The sequence below is a fragment of the Lethenteron reissneri genome, chromosome 30 (assembly GCF_015708825.2).
Source record: "Lethenteron reissneri isolate LAM-NWPU_2019-01 chromosome 30, ASM1570882v1, whole genome shotgun sequence".
In the NCBI taxonomy this organism is placed as follows: Eukaryota; Metazoa; Chordata; class Hyperoartia; order Petromyzontiformes; family Petromyzontidae; genus Lethenteron; species Lethenteron reissneri.
In genome coordinates, this window is record NC_083808.1 from 15243088 (window position 1) to 15265877 (window position 22790).

General features: G+C 46.9%; 1 protein-coding gene across 1 annotated transcript in view; it reads right to left on the reverse strand.

Annotated features, from left to right (window-relative positions):
- The window catches only part of LOC133349576 (complement C3-like), a 320240-nt gene that overhangs the window by 95931 nt on the left and 201519 nt on the right, over positions 1-22790 (reverse strand). The window contains 2 exon segments of the mRNA XM_061563146.1: positions 410-569; positions 8233-8308. Of these exon segments, the coding sequence (XP_061419130.1) occupies positions 410-569; positions 8233-8308 (236 nt within the window).

Genomic DNA, 22790 nt, shown 5'->3' on the forward strand with positions numbered 1-22790 from the left:
TATGAGACTCCATCTTCTTGGCGTGATCCACCTTAAGTCGTTCAAGTGGTTAGCTTGGTTCCTTTCTGCCAGATCACCCTTCGATTCACGATGTCAGCCACCACCTGTGAGGCAATGTCCAGCAAGTCCCTTCCCATCCCGAGGTACAGAGAAAAGAGTGAGACTAATGGGTAGAGAGTGGGGAAGTGTGATGGGCTAAAAATCTTTATCTGCAATGCATTCCATGGCCAGAAGGGACTCTTTGAATGTTATTCGTAAAATAAGACCAGTGGCCAGTGGTATGGAAATAAATAAAGTGTGCAATGATCATTTTGACTTTCACAATGTTGATTGTATCCATGAAAACTTTCTTACAAAAGCTTTTGTCTCGACACACAATTATTACTTGTGATGTTATAACATTATAAACCTGCATATGGCGAGTCATGATGGGAGTATCCTCTCTGTAAGAGCCATCACTGTGCTGTCTGTTTTTAATGATCCATTGCACTGGCCCGCATAGCTCCTGGTTGTCCACGATGATGACACGCTTGGCTAGAGAGTACACCTTGACCACAAACGCTGTCAACCTGAACAATAAAAAACAGCAACATTATGACAATACTTTCAAGAAATTGCAATATCTTTAAGCACACTAAAACCCTCTGTTTGGTTTATATATGTGGATGACACAGTGGTTTGGCCACATGGCACATACACTTCATATAATTCTAAATCTCAACTCACAAAACCCATCCATCCAGTTCAAAATGGAAGTGGAGGTTTACAGAACTCTCCCATTTCTGGATTTTCTGCTCGGGCACAGCCAAAACGGTAAAAAACAGCGTTTACTGAAAGAAAACACACACTAACCCCTATATGAAAGCAGTCGCACCCTCACCTTGCACAGAATACCTGATCATCAAGATGGTTATACATCGGGCTAAGAAATTGTCAGATGGTGAAAGTCTGAGTGAGATTAAACATGTGAAAGAAGCGCTGGAATGGTTACAATGATGCACACATCAATAGGGCACTGAATGCCAAAACCAGATCAAATAGCGTACTTCCCGACATGCAACAAACTGGAAATTTGCCATGTGGGTACTTTCCAGACTGTACACCATGGAAACATTATAAAAATACACTTTGGAGGGGGGGAGCTCAATAATGCATATGTAAAGGAGAGCCGACACAAGATTGCAGGGGGTTCGTCTTTTAATCCTTTTCTCCCATCCACACCTGTCCCCAGCCGTCCCAATCTCGTTCCCGCCAAAGGCCCCTTCTTACCGCCCGTTCTCCCCTTATATATCCTCGATTACCCCTCCCACTAACCCTCCTATTGGTGGGAATCCTTCCACTGACACCCCGACATCACCCCCCCCCCCCCCCCCCCCCGGAGAAAAAAAAAACGTCATCGGTTCTGCCTCCCCCATGGACCATTTAAGTCTCCCCATGCCTCCCCCCACTGACAGTGACGACAGCCCTTAACCCCCCCACAACAATACAATGCAATATAACACAACAAAATTAATTGCGCGGCCTGCCCGGGTCTCCAGCCAGCATCCCGTAACAGCCCGGACATCCACAGGCAGCAGATGACCGTGGCGGCCCCCTCCTTCGAAGGCCCTCTCGTTGCGGTCTCTGGTTCGGTGGTGCCGGTGTCGCCTTGCCTGGTGCCGCTGTCTCTCCGAGGAAGGAGATTGGGAGGTCGTGCCGCCACTCCGTCAGGCCTCACATGGGGCGCTGTAGGTGACAAGGGAACACAGGGCACCGAACCCCCTGCCGGTCGGCGCGTGGTGGTCGGCGACCTTGGCCCGGGTAGGGATGATGATGATGATGTTGGCAGTGATGATGGTGGAGAGATGTATGGCTTAAGGCGGGTGGGGTGTACAAACCATCATCGCTTACCCAGTTGGACCTGGACGCACTGCAGTCGGAGTGCTTTAATGACCTCGACCGGCCCTTTCCAGGGTCGGTGCAGCTTTGGTGAGAGGCCAACCGGCACCTGAGGACAGTGTAGCCATGCCTGGTCCCCGACGTTAAAGGGCTTGGCTGTCACTGTCCTCTCCCATATCCGTACATTACTCTCTTGGCTCGTGGCCGATGCGGCCTCAGCTGCTTGGCGGGCCTCTCTCAAATAAATGAGGGAGTGCCTTTGACCATGCGTCAGCTCTTGCGGGAATGTCCATCAGCTGCACCTCAATAGGCGGAACGGGATCCCGTCCGTACATCAGGAAAAACGGCAAGAACCCCATTGCCACGTGCGGGGCCACCCTGTACGCCGCTAAGACCGATGGAATGTGGAGGTCCCAGTCCGAGTGGTTTTCGTCCACCACTTGAGACAGCATGGCCGCTATGGTGCGGTTAAGCCGCTCCACCATCCCATCGGCCTGGGGATGATACGGAGATGTTCGGACCTTTTTAGTGCCCAGGATAGAGCAGACGTCCTTCAATAGCCATGAGGAGAAATTCCTGCCCTGATCCGTGAGCAACCGCTCCGGTGCCCCCTTATCAAGGTCTGTGCCGTTTGGTCCGGGAGGGCCCACGCCATCGTCCACCTCGTGCAGTACTCGACCCCAACCAACAGGTATTTATTTCCCCGTGGCGTGACCGGCAGTGGTCCCAGGATGTCCAACGCAACCAATTCGTTGACCCTGGTCACCGTGATGGGCTATAGGGGCTTACCCGGCGTGGCGGCTTTCGCCGCGCACATTCGACACAGGTAGCGACCCATCGGTGCACGTCAGCGGTCATGCCTGGCCAAAAGTACCGACCCTGTAATGTGTACAGTGTCTTCCACCCTGCCAGGTGCAGCAGCTGGCGGTCGTGTACGTCCATAACCAATTGTTGACGCAGCGACTCCGGAACTACCAGGCATCGCCGGCGCCCTGTCGGGTCCCATCGCATGAGGAGGTCCTCCCATACGATGTACTCCTCCCCCCCTGCCTCTGCTGAGGCACGTAGCGTTCACAGTGGGGCTTCCTCCAGCTGTAGACATCTCCAATCGTCCAAGGTCAGCCCCAGGTCGTGGTCGGTCAGCTGGACCTCACCCTGTGTGCCCTCCGCCGTGCGTACGGGAGCGATGACCATCCCCTCTGGCCTCACCTCCTTGCAGCATGCCCCGCCTGTGGTGCATGCACAAGGGCCCTGGGGCGCCAGCCAGGACAATGCATCTACATTGGCATGTCTGGTCCCTTTGCGATGCACCACTTGGTACCTGTACTCCTGCAGGCGCTCTATCCACATTTCCAAAGGATGTCATGCCATGCAGGAACAGTTCTCTGCGCATGCACTATCTTCCTCCGAGCCTAAAGGCGAGTCGCGGTGCATCATACACCCGGCCGACACAGTCATTTCAGGCATCTTCATCACAGACCATGTCGGGTTCGCACGTCGCCGCTCCTAGTCATGTCGCGGCGTGTGATAATCGGGTTTTAGAGGGTGTTGGACTGCCGCAGCATCCGGGGAAGTGGACCGCGTTGTCGTGACGGCGGGATCGTCCGCGGTAGTGGGGACCGTGCAGGGTGTTGAGGTGAGGGTGCTCATCGATACAGGAGCATCCGCCACCAGCATTTCAGAGTTTATTTATAGGACCTTGCCACCGAAATTGAGTTGCCTTAGTCCAGTGGGTAGTCCATGTGTCACCGATAATGGTGGGAGTTTAGGTATTGTGGGCCAAATATTGGCGACAGTATGGATTGGTGAAATTGAAATGACGGGCCCAGTGTTGGTTTAGAAGTCACTGGCAGTGGCTTGTTTGTTGGGAGCTGATTTTTTTAAGAGGATGCCCCTTAAAATTTTGGTTGACCAGGGGTGTGTTGAGCTGCCATTGGGGCGTCAATTGGCATTTTTGTCTCCCCCAAATCGGTTGCACATGGCTAACGCTACGATTCAGGCCCTGGTAAAGGAAACTGTTCGAGTTCCTCCTGGTGCACAGATGCTTGTGCCCTTGCGGCTGCGGAAGAAGCTCAATCGGGAAGTTACTGCAGGGGGGTTATTTTAACCCCTTCCAACAGAGTGGTTCGTGGTCTCACTTTGGTGGTGGTCCAGATGGTGGTGAGGGGGGATCAGGAGCCCATCCTCCAGGTGTTGAATGCTGGGCTGGGTACCATGGTTATACAGGCGGGTACGGTTTTGGCCCACGCGACGACCGCGTGTTGAGGAGAGACCAGTAATGTGGCCGCTCAGGTTTTGGCCTCAGTAGAACGGGGAGCGGTGTCGGATGAATCGAGGATGGATGTGTTGTGTTCAGAAAATCCGGATTTTTCTTGGGAGCAGAGGGGCCAATTGCGTGCACTGCTCCTGATGCATCACCATATTGATACGGGTAGCGCCGCTCCCATATGTGAGAATTCATTTCGGTTTATATCCTAAGGAGAAGGACCATGTTCGTCAGGCGGTCGACAAGATGTTGGCTGCTGATATAATTTCCCCTTCCACCAGTCCGTGGGGGGCGCCCATTCTTGAAAAAAAAGAAGAATCGGACTTTGAGATTTCGTGTGGATTTTAAGAAATTGAATAATGTCTCCGTGGCAAATGCGTACCCACTCCCACGGATGGACGATTCGTTAGATGTCCTGTCGGGTGCGTGGTTTTTCTCCACCCTGGATTTGTTGTCCGGGTTTTGGCAGTTGCCTCCTGGATGAAAATGCCAAACCAAAACCGCGTTCTGCACACTGCAGGGGCTATTTCAGTTTACCCGCCTTCCGCTGGGACTTGACTCTGCTCTAGCCACGTTCCAGCGACTTATGGAGTGCTATTAAGACGACAATAGGATTCGTGTTTGATCTATTTGGATGACGTGATCGTCTTGGGATGCACGTTCCAGGAACATCTGCAGCGGCTGCGTTGTTAAAATGCGGGCGGCCAATCTGAAGTTTAAGCCTCTTGCAAAAGTCGGTTCGCTACCTGGGTCACATTGTTAGTGAGGACGGGATTGCAACGGACCCCAACAAAACTGTGTGCATGCGCACTTGGCCAACCCCCACGTTGGTGGGTGAAGTCCGCAGCTTTGTTGGGTTAGCGTCATACTTCCGCTGCTTTGTGCCAGGGTTTGTGACGGTCGCGAAACCACTCTACGCTCTCACTGCAAAGAGTCAGACGTTTCGGTGAGGGCAGCTGGAGGAGGCCGCATTTGTTGTGTTGCGCGATGGCCTCGTTAATGCACCTCCCCTTTGGTAGCCCGATTTCTCCTTGCCATTTATGCTGAACACAGATGCCAGCGACACTGGAATAGGCACCGTGTTGTCACAGGTGGAGAACGGGGCGGAGAGTGGAATCGCTTACGGGAGCCGGGTACTGTCCCCCACAGAGCAGCACTATTGTGTTACGTGCTGCGAATTGTTGTCTATCGTGAATTTGTGCAGCAGTATAGTCCGTACCTCTACAATAGGCAGTTTGTGGTATGCACGGATCACGCGGCCCTGCAATATGCGCTGCGAGTTTACCAGCCATCCGGACAGCTCACCCGATGATTAGAAGTTTTGCAGGACTACTCTTTTACAGTCACCTACAGGAAAGGGTTGCGCCACTGTAATGCGGACGCTCTGTCATGATTGTCGCCAAAGGACCTGTGTGCTTGTGGTCAGCGTCCCTGGGCGAATCGGGCACGACCTGACCATCCTTGGATCCGGGTTTCCACTGCCTCTGTGCTGGGTGAGTGGTAACCCCTACTGCTGCATCGCCTCACGGCTGCCTCCAGGGCCAACTGCACACCTCTGATTGCGCAAGCATCCAACCCACTGTTCGTGAGCTGTTCATCAGAAGGTCTTCATGCGCCAATGCTGCAGTTGAAACTGTAGCTGTCAGTGCTGTGTCATCTGCCCCTGATGCCATGGCTCACACTACAGTTGACAGGGCAGTGTTCCCCCTGGCGCAGCTCTTGACTTTTGAATCAGAAGGCAGCTCGAAAGGACTCACATAGCGGGCGACATGTTGACAGGACTCTTTACCATGCTGCATGCAATGAAAGCTAACGCACAAATTCTGGCCTCACGCTGTGCATACATCTCCAAACGAATCCAAACCGCCTCTCGGAATCCTCAGACACCATGGAAAGTCCTTGAGGCTCTGCTCCACCCAGGAGAATCGTTTTCCCAAAATGACCAGCTGGCATCACTCAACCTTCAACTTCCTTTAGCCTTCACTTCACTAACAAGCTTGCCACTTGAGGACTCCAAGTCATCTCTCACTGATCACCATTCATACATCAACACCGTGCCCTCTACCCCCCACCCCAACTCTCTTCTCCTTATTCACACCAGTCTCTTCAAATGATGTATTTTCATAAAGACATCTCCTATGGATATTGTCGCTGGCTGTCTGTTCAACCGCTCCGCCATGGAACTTACAAACAATTTTACCAACATTGCTCATGCCTCATTTTACACTGGTTGTTTCCCCCCTGCCTTAAAGGTTAGCCAAGTTTCCCTGCTGCTCATAAAAAAAACTGGCTTGGACACTGCTGACCAATCTATCATCCGATCACCAACCTCACAACTACCTACAAACTTCTTGAGCGGTTCGCCCTCGCACAACTCAAGCCTCAGGTCACATCCTCACCAAATTTCTGCCCCCTTCAATCGGGTTATCGCAAGTATTATTCAACAGAGACCACTGACTAGGATTTTGGACAACATCCTTGCAATTATCGATTCTGGTTCTTCCATTGCTTTACTCATCAGCCTTGACATTTCCTCAGCCTTAGACACCGTGAACAACATGCCGAATCAATTGCCTCGAGTTCGATTTCGGGATCAGTGGGACTGCACTACACTGGATTTCCTAATTTGTTTCCAGGAGGTGTTTCACCATCAAAGTGCAAGGAACTTCTTCTAATGCAATTTCATTAATATGTGGAGTACCTCAGGGCTCAGTCCTGGGCCCCCTGCTGTTTAATGCATATTAATCCCCCATTGGCCAACTGATCGACAGTTTCAACATCTGCTACCACTGCTACTCCAACGACACTCTTCTCATGGCCTCCATTAAATCTCACAGCAACTCGGGTATCGACCGTCTTTCCACTTGCTCGACCGCATTACAGCACTGGTTTTAAGATCACGACCTCTCCCTAAACCCTACCAAATTCGAGGCCATCTTAATTGGCACGAGGCAAAGACTGGCTTCACTCCCACTCCCCTCAGGAATCTGGTTCCTTCGTTCCGTTCTCCGACCATCTGACATTTCTCGGCATCATTCTGGATCCCACTCTCTCCTTTGACACCCATGTCAACCTCGTTCTCAAGTCTTGCAACTACCATCTCAGGGCCCTCCGCCTCATACATTCGCTCATCACCTCAAACATCGCTTATACTCTAACTTACAGCATCGTTGGGTCACGGCTCGACTATTGTAACTCAGTCCTCGTCCAGTCCACTTGAAGCAACCAAAATAAGCTGCAACGCCTCAAATCACATTGCTCGAGTTGTCCACGCCCCCCACAACCCTCGCCCTGACTCTCTGTTCATCCTTCGTGACCTTCATTGACTGCCCATTTCGACCAGAATTATCTTCAAGATCGCTTGTCTCTGCTACTGCACCCTAAACTCTGGCTACCCATCATACCTAAGTTCTATGCTGATGCCTTACACTTCAATTAATCTTAGAAACCCTCACAGTGCATCGCAAAACCTCGTTGAAACTCCCAGGACAAGGACTGTAATTGCGTCTCGTCGTTTCTCTGCTGCAGCCCTCGTCATTTGGAACACCATCCCTATTCACATCCGCAATGATCAATAATCGTATTAGTTCAAAAACAATATAAAGGCGCATCTCTTCAGCTCGACATTTTAACTGAATCTCCCTGGAACCGCGTGACACGATCTGACACTGAGCTCCGCTCTGCTCCTGAGAATTGCGTCTTCAGTCCGCAACATTGCACGCGTTATGAATTGTATTATATGCTGCATTTCATTACAGTGCCAACTATAACTTTATTTATTTTATTAGAAACTTAGCAAATGTTTTCATGATAACAGGTTAATCATTGGCTCAAGTTAAGTATGCTGATATTTGATGGTGACGTTTAATAAATTTAAAATAAGTAAATTTTGTAAACTAACGTGTATGAATCTTGACTTAACGTGTATGTTAAATTAACTTTCCTCAAAAAAAATTGGCAGAAACAGTAACAGCATAAAGTAGACATGCTGAGGAGAGAATAACCAACGGCAATGTGTGCACTGGTTGATCTGCATTGTATATGCCGCTTTTTAGGGTGGTGGCATGGTGGTGTAGAAAGCAGCTTACCAGGTGCTACTTGGACGACTTGTTTGAGCTGCATATGAATAGTCAGCCTTCCTGTAGCCTAGCTCCCCACTATAACCTTTAAAGTAAAATATAAGCAAAACACACAGATAATAATTAGGACATATACAACGCAGCGAAATACAGGCAAAGCCTACCCTCTAGCCAGAATAGATTACGTTGGTAAACCTGTGCTGGCTGGAACAGCACAAGGGGAGTGTGGTGGAGGCAGCATCTTGCAATCGTCCCTTGCTAGAGAACCCACACATTGGTATTTTATGGATGTTTGATAATCATATTCACCAAATGTAAAGCCCTATCATCATGATCATGTTAATGTAATTATATACTACATTAGCGATCAGTTAATTAGTATGTGTATCCCCTATAAGGAATTGTATATGTGTTTATTTAATAATACATAACACATTACAACTAATTACTAATCTCCAATGTATTACTAATCATAATAATTAACTGCTTACTAATCTATTATATAACCCCCCCTTCCTCACCTTTACTTTCTGCACTTGAGTGGATATTGTAATTGAGTTCAGTTATTAAATAATACACATTACAACTGATTACTATTTCGATTTAAAGCTTTCGTGACTGCAGGGATTCATCTTCTTGGTTCTTTCGGTAAAGTCACGTAGAAGGGAAGTAATAAAATAATAAAAAATAATTTAATAAATTTTATTATTTTAAATAATAAAAATATTTTTTACTATTTTATTACTTCCCTTCTACGTGACTTTACCGAAAGAACCAAGAAGATGAACTGATTACTAATCTACAACTCATTACTAATCATAACAATTGACTGATTACTAATCTATTATATAATTACAATACAACCCCCCCCCTCAGCCTCAAATCACTGCACCTGAATGAGTTAAATGATGACGTCACCCTGCTGCTCTATTTAAGACTGGGAGCAAGTGAGGGCAAATTGCCCGATGATGCTGCATGTAATTACCAGCGAAACGTCGTACTCAAAAATTGTAAATGTTGTGGATTCACTCTTCAACACACCGGTGGGCTAAAGTAGTGAACTATTTGTCTTCTGTGAACGTGACACTTATTCTTGGTTCTTTCGGTAAAGTCATGTAGAAGGGAAATAATAAAATAATAAAAATAAAACAATAATTATCACGACGTTTCGGCCACAACGCAAGCAGCCGTCCTCAGGTGAATAACAGAGCTGTCGGAAAGACAGCGTCCTAATGAACACTGCTAATGAACACTGCTAAGCTGTCTTTCCGACAGCTCTGTTCTTCACCTGAGGACGGCTGCTTGCGTTGTGGCTGAAACGTCGTGAACATTTTTATGTTTTATTTTCATTATTTTATTATTTCCCTTCTACGTGACTTTACCGAAAGAACCAAGAATATGAATCCCTGCAGTCACGGAAGCTGCAGGGTGTCAGCGCGGGGTTGGTGTGTGAGGTGCGCATCTATTACCATCTATACGACTAACATTACTAACATTGTTTACGCGTGCTTATTGGTATGTGAGGTGCTCATCTATTACCATCTATACGACCGTCATTGTTTACGCGTGCTTGCGCTCGCGTGCGTGATTGCACAACGCGCTTTACTGCGGCGCGTTGGCTGCAGGGTGTCAGCGCGGGGTTGGTGTGTGAAGGGCGCATCTATTACCATCTATACGACTGACATTGTTTACACGTGCTTGCGTGCGTGTTTGCACAGTGTGCTTTACGCGGCGCATTTACACAATAGAAATAGCCTTAATGGCGAGACGTACACCCAGGGTCCCGTCGCAGGTCATCTCCTTTTCGTTTACATCAGTGGTGGTAGGGTAGGGGTGCATATTCATACAGCCCTGTCCCAGTCGTCCCCTTCCCACTAGCATTAGCATCTATTTTCACAGCGGATTAAGGCCAGCCCACAGGAGGGGAGAGGGGCACGTGCATATTCATACAGCTATTTTTAGCGCTAGCCGTGGTGCACGCAGCCACCTCATTAGTGGTGGTGTACGTGGGGAGTGTGTGGGATAACTCCGGGCGGTGGTGAGCCAGCCACTTAGCCATGTCCCTCAGAGGGGGCGCTGGTGTGGGGGGCCGATCCCCTGATCGGCGGGGGCCCGACGAGAAGTGGCCGAGGAGGGGGGAGTGGAGGAGGTGGGCGTCAGCCCCCACACAGTCGTCCCATCTCACTAGAATTCCCAAGTATACAAATTCCTTTACATTGACAATCTTGCTGCTTTCTAGTCTGATTGTTTTTCCAATGTCATCCCTTCCGAACACTATTGTCGTCTTTTCCACGTTAATGCTTTCCTTAGTTATTCAGCGTACTAACATTTTCCTGAAACACTATGCAGCTTTCTTCCAACAGATCTATGTCCTCCACGAATCTCAGGGCATTTATTAGTTTTCCTTGCACAGATATTCCTGTGGCATTTATCCTGAATGGTATCCATCACTCTTTCCAAGTATGTGATGAAGATGTTTGATAGCGGATTGCCCTGCTTTATCCCTATTCTTGTTAGGAACCATTATCCCATTTGCTGTCCAAACTTTACTGCTGACTTTGACCTTTCACCTATATCCTGCCGAATCTGTATCATTATTTTTCCTACTCGATATGGTCTCAATGTTGCCCATGTTATATCTTGCTTAGTCGAATAGAATGCCTTCTGGAAATCTATGAAACAGTTGTAAACCAGCCTATTCTTTCTCTTTGCTTTGTCTGCTATAATCCTTAACAGAAAAAAATGCTGTACTGTCCTAAACCCTGGCTGTTCATTCGCCAAATAATCCTCAGTCTGTGCTTTGAATTTATTTAAATATTATTATAGTGTCAATGATTCGGATACAAGGGTTTCCAGGAGGCACCTTCTTTATTAATACCTTCACACTTCACAGGTTCGTCCTCGCACTCTCCCTAGTCGTCTAGCCTAGCCTAAACACAACCCTGACCATGTAACACTGATGGCGATGACCGTGACTGCCAACAACTATCCGGCCGCTCAAATTATAGCGAAAACGGCAGCAACAAAGGCGGCAAAGACGACAGCGACGACGAGACAAATCCACTCCCAAAACTGGCAGCCTTGAGTTCAGGCTCCTTTTTATGCTGCCAGCGTGGCCTGGCTCCACCCTGACCATGCCTCCCGTCTCGTACCCACTAGCAGGTTCCAGGGGCCTGCAGATGGGGTCCTCCAGATGGGGTCCTCCATGACCCTTATCCTAGTTCCTCTCTCTGCCTACACCCCGTGCACGCCCTCACCGGCGTGTGTACTGTCTGTCTACCACAGCTACCGCTGCGGTCCACCAGCCAGCGCTATTACACTACACTATCATGAGTACCTTCCCTATGTGGTTCATTAATGCGATTGGTTCTGTAATATTTACAACTAGTGATCTCCTTTCATGAGTATCGTCATAATTATGGATTTTGACCACTACGGTATTTTCCATTCTCTCCATCCTTGCTTGCATAGTTCATGTATGTATGTATCTATGCACGCGCGCTTGCTAGGTATATGGCTCTCGAACGGTGGGGTATATGTGGGAAATTTGCCAGGCAGCACGCCCGAAGCCCCGCAGTTGGCATATGTTGTATCTATGCCCTGTTTTCCAAAAATTCATATTAAGAATAATTAGGCCAAAAAAAAATGTTTTTTTTTATATCTATATATATTTTTTTAAATAATGAAACAGCCCCTACTCCTCACAAGCACACCAGGAATCTGTGAAACGGGGAGGGCCATTAAACGGTAAGACTTCAGAGCACAGAGAGGTCAGAGACATCCAGATGGACAAAAGGTCGATGGCCTAACCTTCCCAAGACGTCTGGAGATGCACAGATATCGTGCAGAGCAGAGAAAAACAACTGTTGCAACTCGCGTTTTCTTTAACGTTTTCCTTAACGAAAAGTAGAAACTTAACAAAAAGAATCAACCAACCTACAATAGGGGATTTTAATTAGTAATTCCCTTATTTTACTCGTATTCACCGCATATATATTATTTTGTATTGTATGTTTCTATCTACATGACCTTACCAAAAACTAAAGAATACGAATTCCAGCTGTCAAGAAAGCTTAAGTGGAAACTTAGTTACACTTAACCTCAGGACATTAAACTATAACTCAGAATAAAACACCAATCCCTGGAGACAAACGCATAACCAAACTTGGCAAAGCCCTCAAAATAATGATGTAACGAGGATCATTACGAATATTCATTAAACATAGACCGAATAATAAGCACGATATACTAAGACCGAGGGAACTCATAAGAAATATCAAGAATAAATGTAACACACAGGACCACATAAATGTATTGCAAAATCTCCTCAGCCACCGTTGTCTCCCAACAGTCCGGCACAAACAGATGGCACCATAAATACTTAGGGGGTTAGAAAGGGTCACGAGGAGGGATCGGGAGGGTGTCTGTGTTTTTTCGGGTTGTTGTTTCTCTCGCAAGAGAGGAGAGGGTGTTCACGTTTTTGAGTTTAAGCACAAACGCGCAGAAGTCTGTGAGCGTTCTGGTTCGAGTCGCGCTCAGTCTTGCAACTCGGCTTGCGACGCGACGTTGCGACGGGGATCGCAAGGGAGCTGGGGCGAGTCGTGCCTCGAGAAGAGATGGAACGCGGAGGGGTCGTTCGAGTCGCAGAAGTCTGAGTTCAGCCTAGGTCGAGGCTGGGTTTCAGCCGTGCTCTGGCTGGCGGAGCGTCGTGAGGGAGCAAACACCGATACCGATGGCCGGTGTCGTTTCTCGCAGAACGAAGTGGCGAGGTGTGGTTAAGTGCGAGTGAAGCTTGCGAAATTCCAGCTATCATTCTCGTGAGAGAACCTGAACCAACGAAACCCCTGAAGTGAGGGCGGGAGAGGCATCAGCGAGTACCCGCGTGAGGCTGGTAGCTGCACGCCAAGGGAGAAAGACGACCTGCGGATGAGCTGCGAGCGCTATTGGGCACCGCCGAAGGCGAGCATCATGCCGACTCAACAATCATCCAGCAGTGGAGAAGACTGGAGCTGCCACCAAGAGAGAGAGCGCCATCGAATGCGCCGTGTGTTTGATACACACACACACTGACCAACACCCAGTGAGAACAGACAAGACGTCCAGCAGCGACGACGGAATCATCGTGCACCACGACGGCGAGCGTCGTGCCGACTCGTCATCCAGCGGTGGAGGAGCTGCGCGCTATCCGACGACGGAATCATCGCGCACCACGACGGTGAGCGTCATGCCGACGCCACTCATCAAGCGGTGGAGAGAGAGGGTGCACGAGCAGCACACCCGGGCGTCACCGAGCGTCGTGCCGACTCGTCATCCAGCTGCGGAGGAACGGCGCTATCCGACGACGGAATCATCGCGCGCCACGACGGCGAGCGTCGTGCCGACGCCGCTCAATCTAGCAGTTGAGAGAGAAAACAGGACGGGCTCGCTGCGGCCACGCCCAAGCAAGAAGTAACCTCTGAAGAGCTGGTTGTATCCCCTCCCACACCCCGCAAGCTAACGACACAACTCCCGACTCAAAATTTTTTTTTAATTAATTTTACAAGGGACAACGCACACACAACACGCACACGAATAAGACTTTCAAAAAGTTATCTTTGTGTTTCGAAAAGGGTTGCAATTTCAAGTTGGTGCGTTCAATATCAACTGATCGAGCAAAGCAGTTGCTGCCGTCGAGTTACATGAATAAGAAGTGTTTTAGTCATTTATTTTCGTTAATTGCATAATCTTGCCGATTAATCTATTGACGTATACTTTTGCCTTTGCATATTAGAGTGGCATATGTTTGTTTAGAATTAAAATTGCTTAACACCAAGTGTTCGAGTGCTTCTTTCCCAGTCCATGCAAAACTGTCTTATTCATAAGAACTGTAACCTGCGATGAGATATGAATTTGGAGACCTAACATAACATAAACACACTAAGATAATCAGTAAATGTTTAATCAAAGATAATCGTTTTATCCCGATTGATATAACTCTGGATAACGAAGCTAAGCCTAATTATCATAACTGCGCACATTAACATAATCTCAAGCATTCGCATAAATTACCACGATTATTTGCGTGATTATCATAATTTATGCATATAATTACATACATTAGCATGATTCATGCGCATTACGCATTTTTTGAAATATTATTAATTTTTATTATTTTAATCAAAATTTCATAATCCGGCATATACAGCATAATGGGGTGGCATCGTCCAGGATCTCTCGCAGACAGTGTTTTGCATGGATGAAGGAACAAATCACTACGTGTTAACCAGAATAGCAGGTTGGAACAAATACAGTGGGATTAAGATAACATCATATCGAACCGATTGCATCCTGTGATAATTGTTGTTCGAGATACGCACTCTGAATCGAAAAATAACAGAATAGCTCGAGTCAAACTGACTACATTCTGTGATACAATTGTTTTATATGCACTCTGAAAGGGAATGTCAAAGTAGCTCCTGCCACACTTGGGATGCTAGGATTAGGAGGAATTTTTGAATGGATTGCGGAATACTGGGAACTCGTATTAAAACGTACCGACCGGTCTGCTACAAAGCAGGACAATCAGAGAGACACATGGGAAGGGAGCTGTATCGATGACGCTACGACATATCGAGAGGAACTAATCAACGAGGTAAAATGTCCCCACACCCTCGCAAGGGAGGAGGAGGAATCAGGGCTCGCGACACCAGCGACACTCACAGACGTTGATCCACAGAATAAATATGAAAGTAATAGTACACCACACTCCTGGGCACGTGGACATAGTCCAGGGACAGATTGCACAAAAATTATGGGTATCGATCAAAATATCCTTGACAAAGAAAATCCCTCACAAGTCGAGAGAAGGGATGGAGAGATACAGATGCAAATAAAAACATGTGGGACTGACAACCTCGCAGCTATAGGGAGGTAAAATGTTAAAATAAAGTCGCCAGGATATGCTCCACTAAGGGCAGTGGCAAAAACTGCAGGGAAATGGCAACACGAGCGACACAGCCCAGACAGCTCACCAAAAAAATGCACGCCGCTAAAACACGCCCGACACAGCACAGATCAAAGTGACAGCTTGTCTGATGATAGATTGTCTGACGATGACTCTGACGACGACCAACTTTCGGAATACTCTTTCAACAGTAAAACCCTTAAATTAATGGACAAAGCTCTCGTCAGAATTCCCGATTTTGACCCACACAATAAGAACAGGGATATACACACCCACATCGCAAAAGTAGAAGAGGAGGCAATGATCAGAGGTCTGAGGAGACGGGATGAGAAAGCGAGTCTGTTGAAAAGGAGTTTACATGGAGAATCTATACCATGGGTAAAGTCGCTACCATACAAGATTAGGAATGATTTCAAACAACTGAGCCTGGCAGTGATTCGGAAGTTTGGAGAATATTCGACACTCACTGAGGGGTTTTATGCTGTAAAATCGATGACCCACGGCATGGACCAAGACCCACGTGACTACCTTTTACAATTTAAAAAAGTGTATTATGCAGGCGATGTGAATCGGTATCACGAAGGGGACCATATGTTCAAAATTATGTTTTTTGAATCCTTGAGCCCAGAGATTACAAAAAGTGTGAGAATGGTTTTGAACCCAGAAACAGCCTCCTTACACCGCATTGAGAGCAAGGCGTACATGGCATGGTTATACAGAGCTAAGAATCATAATTCGGACCCAGAACACAGGGAGAGGGATAATGAACCCAGCCTCTCAGAGAGAAATAAAAATCACCGAGCAATCCCACAATGCAGAGAGGAGCGAACACGCACGCACATATGGCGAAATAACCCAGAGAGAGGTTGGCACACAAATGAGAGTGACACAAATTGGAGAAGCACGGGGCCAAAAATGTACGAAAATCGCAGGAGGTGGAGGTTAAGAGCAGAACCATATCAGCACCCCATGCCCCGACACATGCAAGGTCAAAATAACACACACAGGTGGCAAGGTAACAATCCAGGAAAAAGGTGGCACATAAATTGGAGAAACACGGGGCCAAAAATGTACGAAAATCGCAAGATGGGAGGTCAAACACAATCGGTCCAATTCCAACCGATTCCCCCACCGGCTATACCAGGAGGGAATAGAGAAACAAATAATAAGGAAAAACAAACTGCCTTAACTGAGACACAAAATGCGGCCCAAATAGGTGATGAACCACCCACAGTAATTGAGAGCGAGCTGCCCATACGCGCCCCACCCACTGAGTTGAAGCTAGGTCACGGCCCCATTGGAAAATGCAAGCAGGCTGCAAGTGACAGGGCCGACAAATACTGCCACGATCGGGAAACATTAAATGCATACGATGCGGTAGGAAACGCAAGCATTGCTCCCGTAAATGACGCGCAGATCAAATGCAAAAACATGACTGCAGTGAAGGTTGATCGGACAGTAGATAACAGACAACAGAGACAAAGATAAAAACCGGAGCGCACAGAAAAAACAGTGCAGCACGTCGCAGGATCGCGCGATGGTGGTGCAGGGAGATGGAACACAGAGACACGCCCTAAGGAATGCAGGCGTGAGCCTTTGAATGAAAAATATCCCAATGAAACAAAAATGTATGTGGATCGGAGTGCTGAAATGGAGACGAATGTCCATGACGTATCGAGAGTTGTGTCGAAATCCAGCACTCTAACGGACACGGAGGGGGAGACACCACGGGGCACAGAGTTGAATCGACACACTGACTCGGCAGATGTGCATGTTGTCGCAGAGGGAGCGGGTGCCACTGATAACGGAGTGCAGAAGTTGGTTGTGTGCGCGAATTCTGATTATGTGCAGCACAATTTTACACCACACACTCCCACGACGCGAGAGAGTGATAGAGGAAATTACAAAAACGAACCTGAAAACCGTGATCGAAAGATCAAAGCGATAAGCACTATGAACCAAGTTAATGATGTTGGGAGATTGCATGAAAGAGTAAAGGGTTACTCTAAAATATCTGGCCATAAGAATATTGTTAATGGACAGGAAAAGGCTATAGACGAACCAAGTCTAAAGGACAGTGCGTGGGAAGCAGCATGTCCACATAAAACCAAAAGTGGCAAACCAGATGATAACTGGGTAAAAATATGGCAAGGAGGTAACAGGAGGAAAATAACGCATAAATGTGTTCGAAACCACTACCTTGCGTTTCCCAGGGAAAAAAAAAAAAACATTTTTAATAAAAAAAAAATGCATTTTTTAAATAAAAAATAAATAAATATAATTTTTTACAGTAGTTATGATGGATAAGAACTGATGTAACATGTGGTATCGATGTTTAACATTTTTTTTTCTTTTCTTTGCTCGCGAGCCATATATGGCTCTTCCGGTGATGGCATATGGCTCCCAGACAATTGAGTTGAAAAAAAATAATAAAAAATAATAATAAGTTTGGAACTGATTTTAAAATACTTGTGATATTGCTTAATAATACTGTATCATTTTAAAGTAAACAGAAATTAGTTTTGAAGATAAATTTCACGGGTCCCATGACCCGTGGGTCGGGTCGGGAACCAATGGCTCACGAGCATGTCACGGGTCATTGTAAAGGTGAAGAAATCCATTTGATCAGATAGCCAACTAGTTTATCCGCTTCAACCCTTGTAACGGAAAAGATGGCGAAAAGAAAAAAAGACGATGATTACCGTGCATTCCAGGCTGCGTGGACGGAGGAATTTGCATTTGTGGAGAGAGCAGGATCTGCGATATGTCTTATATGCAATGATAAAATTGCATCGATGAAACGGTCAAATATAAAGCGGCACTTCGATACGCACCACGCTTCATTTGCATCGAAATATCCAGCAGAGGACAGCAGGAAAAAGGCATGCGAAGAGCTACAGCGGAGAGTGCAGACGAGTCAGCAGCAACTACGTGTGTGGACCAAGCAAGGTGACGGGAATTCCGCTAGCTTTGCGGGTGCTTTGGAAATAGTAAGGAATGGAAAGCCATTCACAAATGGCGAGTATGCCAAAACATTCATGCTTGATGTGGCCAATGAACTGTTTGATGACTTCCCAAATAAAGACAAGATAATCAAACGAATAAAAGACATGCCTCTGTCAGCAAGAACTGTTCACGATCGTAGCATCATGATGGCAAATCAAGTCGAGGAAACACAAATTAAGGACATAAACGCCGGGACATACTTTTCTCTCGCGTTAGATGAGTCAACAGACGTTAGCCATCTATCTCAGTTCAGTATAATTGCCAGGTATGCTGCAGGTGACACACTGCGTGAGGAAAGCTTGGCTGTTTTGCCAATGAAAGGGACAACAAGAGGAGAGGATTTATTCACGTCTTTCATGGAGTTTGCTAAAGAAAAAAAACTACCGATGGATAAACTTATTTCTGTCTGTACTGATGGTGCACCCTGTATGTTGGGGAAGAACAAAGGATTTGTAGCGCTTCTCCGTGAACATGAAAAGAGAGCCATCCTAAGTTTTCATTGCATCCTGTACCAGGAGGCGCTTTGCGCTCAGACGTGTGGCCAGAGGCTTGGTCAGGTGATGTCGCTGGTCATTCGAGTGGTCAACTTTATTGTTGCCCAAGCTTTAAATGATCGCCAGTTTAAAGCTCTGTTAGAAGAAGTTGGGAATCATTATCCCGGTCTGCTTTTACACAGCAACGTGCGTTTTGCATCTTACCTGAGTGAAATCCGGACTTTTCTTGAAATGAAAGGCGTCAAGCATCCTGAACTAGACAACACTGACTGGCTCCTGCAGTTTCACTATCTCGTGGACATAACTGGCCATCTGAACCAGCTCAATGTGAAAATGCAAGGTATTAGAAATACAATCTCATCCCTTCAACAAGCAGTGTTTGCATTTGAAAGCAAGCTGGAAGTCTTTCTCAGGGACATTGAAACAGGTCGTCTTCTGCACTTTGAAAGACTGCGACAATTTAGAGATGCATGCCTAGCAAGTGACTCCACACTCAACATCTGGATCTCCAGCAGCTAGCTGGCTTTACGTCCAATCTCCTGCAGTCATTCAAAGCACGTTTTGGAGAATTTCGTGCGCACACTGGTCTTTTCAAGATCATCACTCATCCACATGAGTGTGCAGTGGACAAAGTCGACCTGACATGCATCCCCGGGGTCTCTATCGGAGACTTTGAGCTGGAAGTTGCTGACCTGAAGGCATCAGACATGTGGATGGGTAAGTTCAAGTCACTTAATCGAGAGTTGGAAAGTCTTGCTCGACAGCGAGCAGAGCTGGCGAGGGAACACAAGTGGACAGAAATGAAAAATCTTCAACCTGAAGACCAGCTGATTCTTAAAACTTGGAACGAGCTTCCTGTGACATACTACACAATGCAGCGTGTGAGTATTGCCGTATTGACCATGTTTGGCTCTACATATGCATGTGAGCAGTCATTCTCGCATATGAGGAACATTAAGACCAACCTCACGTTTAACTGATGGAAGCCTTAACGCCTGCATTAAGCTCAACCTCACCACGTATGAACCAGACTATAAGGCCATCAGCAAAACCATGCAGCACCAGAAGTCGCATTAAAAGACATATTTAATTTATTATACGTTAAACATACTATATGGCTCTCAATGAAATATATTTAGAAATATTTGGCTTTTATGGCTCTCCCAGTAAAAAAAGTTCCCGACCCCTGGTCTAAGTCGATGTGTTTCTATGTGTGTGGGTCGATGTCTGTGTAAGTCGATATGTGTGTCTGTGTTTTTCGCCCGGACAATGCCCAGGTACTTACTTCTAGTCTAACCTATGAAGGCATGTTTTAGTCTGTCTGTCCGTCTGCGCGCTTGGGAGGGATTTGGCTCTCGAATGGTGGGGTTCATGTACAAAAAATGTTGCAAGGCAGTCGCCCTAAGCATAGGCTATTCCGTTTTCCCATCCGTAAACTTTTAAGTAGTTAAATTAACAATTGAGTGCTATTTCGCATTATTTTATTAATTCCCAGCGCAGCTGACGCTGCCCAGGGGTTGCCCCTGGCAACGCACATGCGTCATCGGTGGAAGGTGGGGGGGGATTTCTCCTTCGAGTTCAAAATGCCAAAAAAAATACAGTGGTACCTCGGTATACGTCGTTAATTCGTTCCAGAAGGTAGGACTTATACCTAAAATGATGTATACCAAACGAATATTTCCCATACGAAATAAATGAAATAATCCGTTCCAGAGTTTAAGAAATTATATTTTATGTGGCATATTATACATTAATGGGGTTTTATAAAATAATTTAGACACTACGTATTACTAAAATGCATCCAAAAATTTAAATAAATGCATAAATAAATTAAAATATATTGAAAAAAAAATCAATTTTAACGTCACTTTACCTTGCTGAGAGGAGTTGATAGCCTACGAGGATGGTGGTGAGGAAGGGGAGGAGATGTTATTTTTGGAAGGAGAGTCCCCTTCCATTAAAAGTTCAAGAAGCTGAAATTCTGGGGTTTTTTCTCTTTCTCCTTTCTGTATTTTTTTCTTGACTTGGACCTGGTTGAGGCTCACGAGGTTTGAGTTTTACTAAAAATCTGTCCCTTGAAGTTTGGTTTGCCTTCTTCTAAAAATGTTCCTGAAGTGTGACATTGTCTGGTCATTCCACACAATACTGTTACGGCTCTAGCAAGCCGTAACAGTATTGTGTACTCGGGTACTGTTCGCGGTGACTGATCCCGACCCATACAAGTCCTAGCAAGCGCGTCATATCCCAACAGAGACGTCGTATACAAATACGTTTTTTTTCGTCAAAACACGACGTATACCAAATTCGACGTATTCCAAAGCGGTCGTATACCGAGGTATGACTGTACACGCAACGCTGAGGTTAATTAATCAAAGTGTCATGTCCTCTTCTCTCCCCCCCCACCCCAATGTGTGCACTTACTACTATAGGTTTGGTAGATACTAATATTATAGCGCTTGGATAGTATTATTTTAGCGTGGGGGGAGGGGTTGATGGGGGGGGGGGATGATGGGGGGGAGGGGGGTAGCGGCCCAGCCCACAGCCTCGGCCGACTGCAATCTAGGCGAGGCCGGGGGCTTTGCACAGGACTAGGCCTCACCACGGCACTCTGACAGGTTAGTAGTTTGTGATAAAGAGTTGCTATATATACTGCTATAGAGTCAGCATGTACTGCTGTAGTCATAGCAGGTACCACCACAATGTGCACTTCTGTAATCATAGCAGGTACCGCCACAGTATGCACTGCTGTAATCATAGGTACCACCACAGTCGGTATGCACTGCTGTGATAATAGCAGGCACCACCACATTATGCACTGCTGTAATCATAGCAGGTACCACCACAGTCGGTATGGAGGGCTGTTATCATAGCAGGTCCCACCACAGTATGCACTGTAATCATAGCAGGCACCACCAGAGTATGCACTGCTCTAATCATAGCAGGTACCACCACAGTCGGTATGCACTGCTGTGATCATAGCAGGTACCACCACATTATGCACTGCTGTTATCATAGCAGGTCCCACCACAGTATGCACTGTAATCATAGCATGTACCACCACAATATGCACTGCTGTTATCATAGCAGGTCCCACCACAGTATGCGCTGCTGTAGTGAAAGCAGGTACCACCATAGTCGGTATGCAATGCTGTAGTTAAAGCAGGTACCACCAAAGTTGGTATGCACTGCTGTCTTCATAGCAGGTACCAACAGTCGGTATGCACTGCTGTTATGAAAGCAGGTACCACCACAGTCAGTATGCACTGCTGTAGTCATAGCAGGATACCACCACAGTGGATATGCAAGCTGTAGTTAAAGCAAGTACCACCACAGTCAGTATGCACTGCTGTAGTGAAAGCAGGTACCACCAAAGTCGATATGCACTGCTGTAGTCATAGCAGGTGCCACCACAGTTTGTATGCACTGTTGTAGTGATAGCAGGTACCACCACAGTCAGTAGGGACTGCTGTAGTGATAGCAGGAACCATCACAGTCGGTATGCATTGCTGCAGTGATAGCAGATTCCGCTACAGTCAGTATGTACTGCTGTAATCATACAGGTACCACCACAGTCGGTATGAACTGCTGTAATTAAACCAGGTACCACCACAGTATGCACTGCTGTAATCATAGCAGGTCCCACCACAGTCAGTATCCACTGCTGTAACCATACCAGGTACCACCACACTGTATGCACTGCTCTAATCATAGCAGGTACCACCACAATCGGTATGCACTGCTGCCATCATAGCAGGCACTACAGTCAGTATGCACTGCTGTAATCATAGCAGGTACCACCACAGTCAGTATCCACTGCTGTAATTATAGCAGGTACCACAGTGAGAATGCACTTCTGTCATCATAGCAGGTACCACCACAGTATGCACTGCTATAATCATAGCAGGCACCACCACTGTATGCACTGCTGTCGTGAAAGCAGGTGCCACCAAAGTCGGTATGCACTGCTGTAGTTAAAGCAGGTTCCACCACAGTTGGTATGTACTGCTGTGATAGCAGTTACCACCACAGTCGGTATGCGCTGCTGTAGTGAAAGCAGGTACCACCATAGTCGGTATGCAATGATGTAGTTAAAGCAGGTACCACCATAGTCGGTATGCAATGAT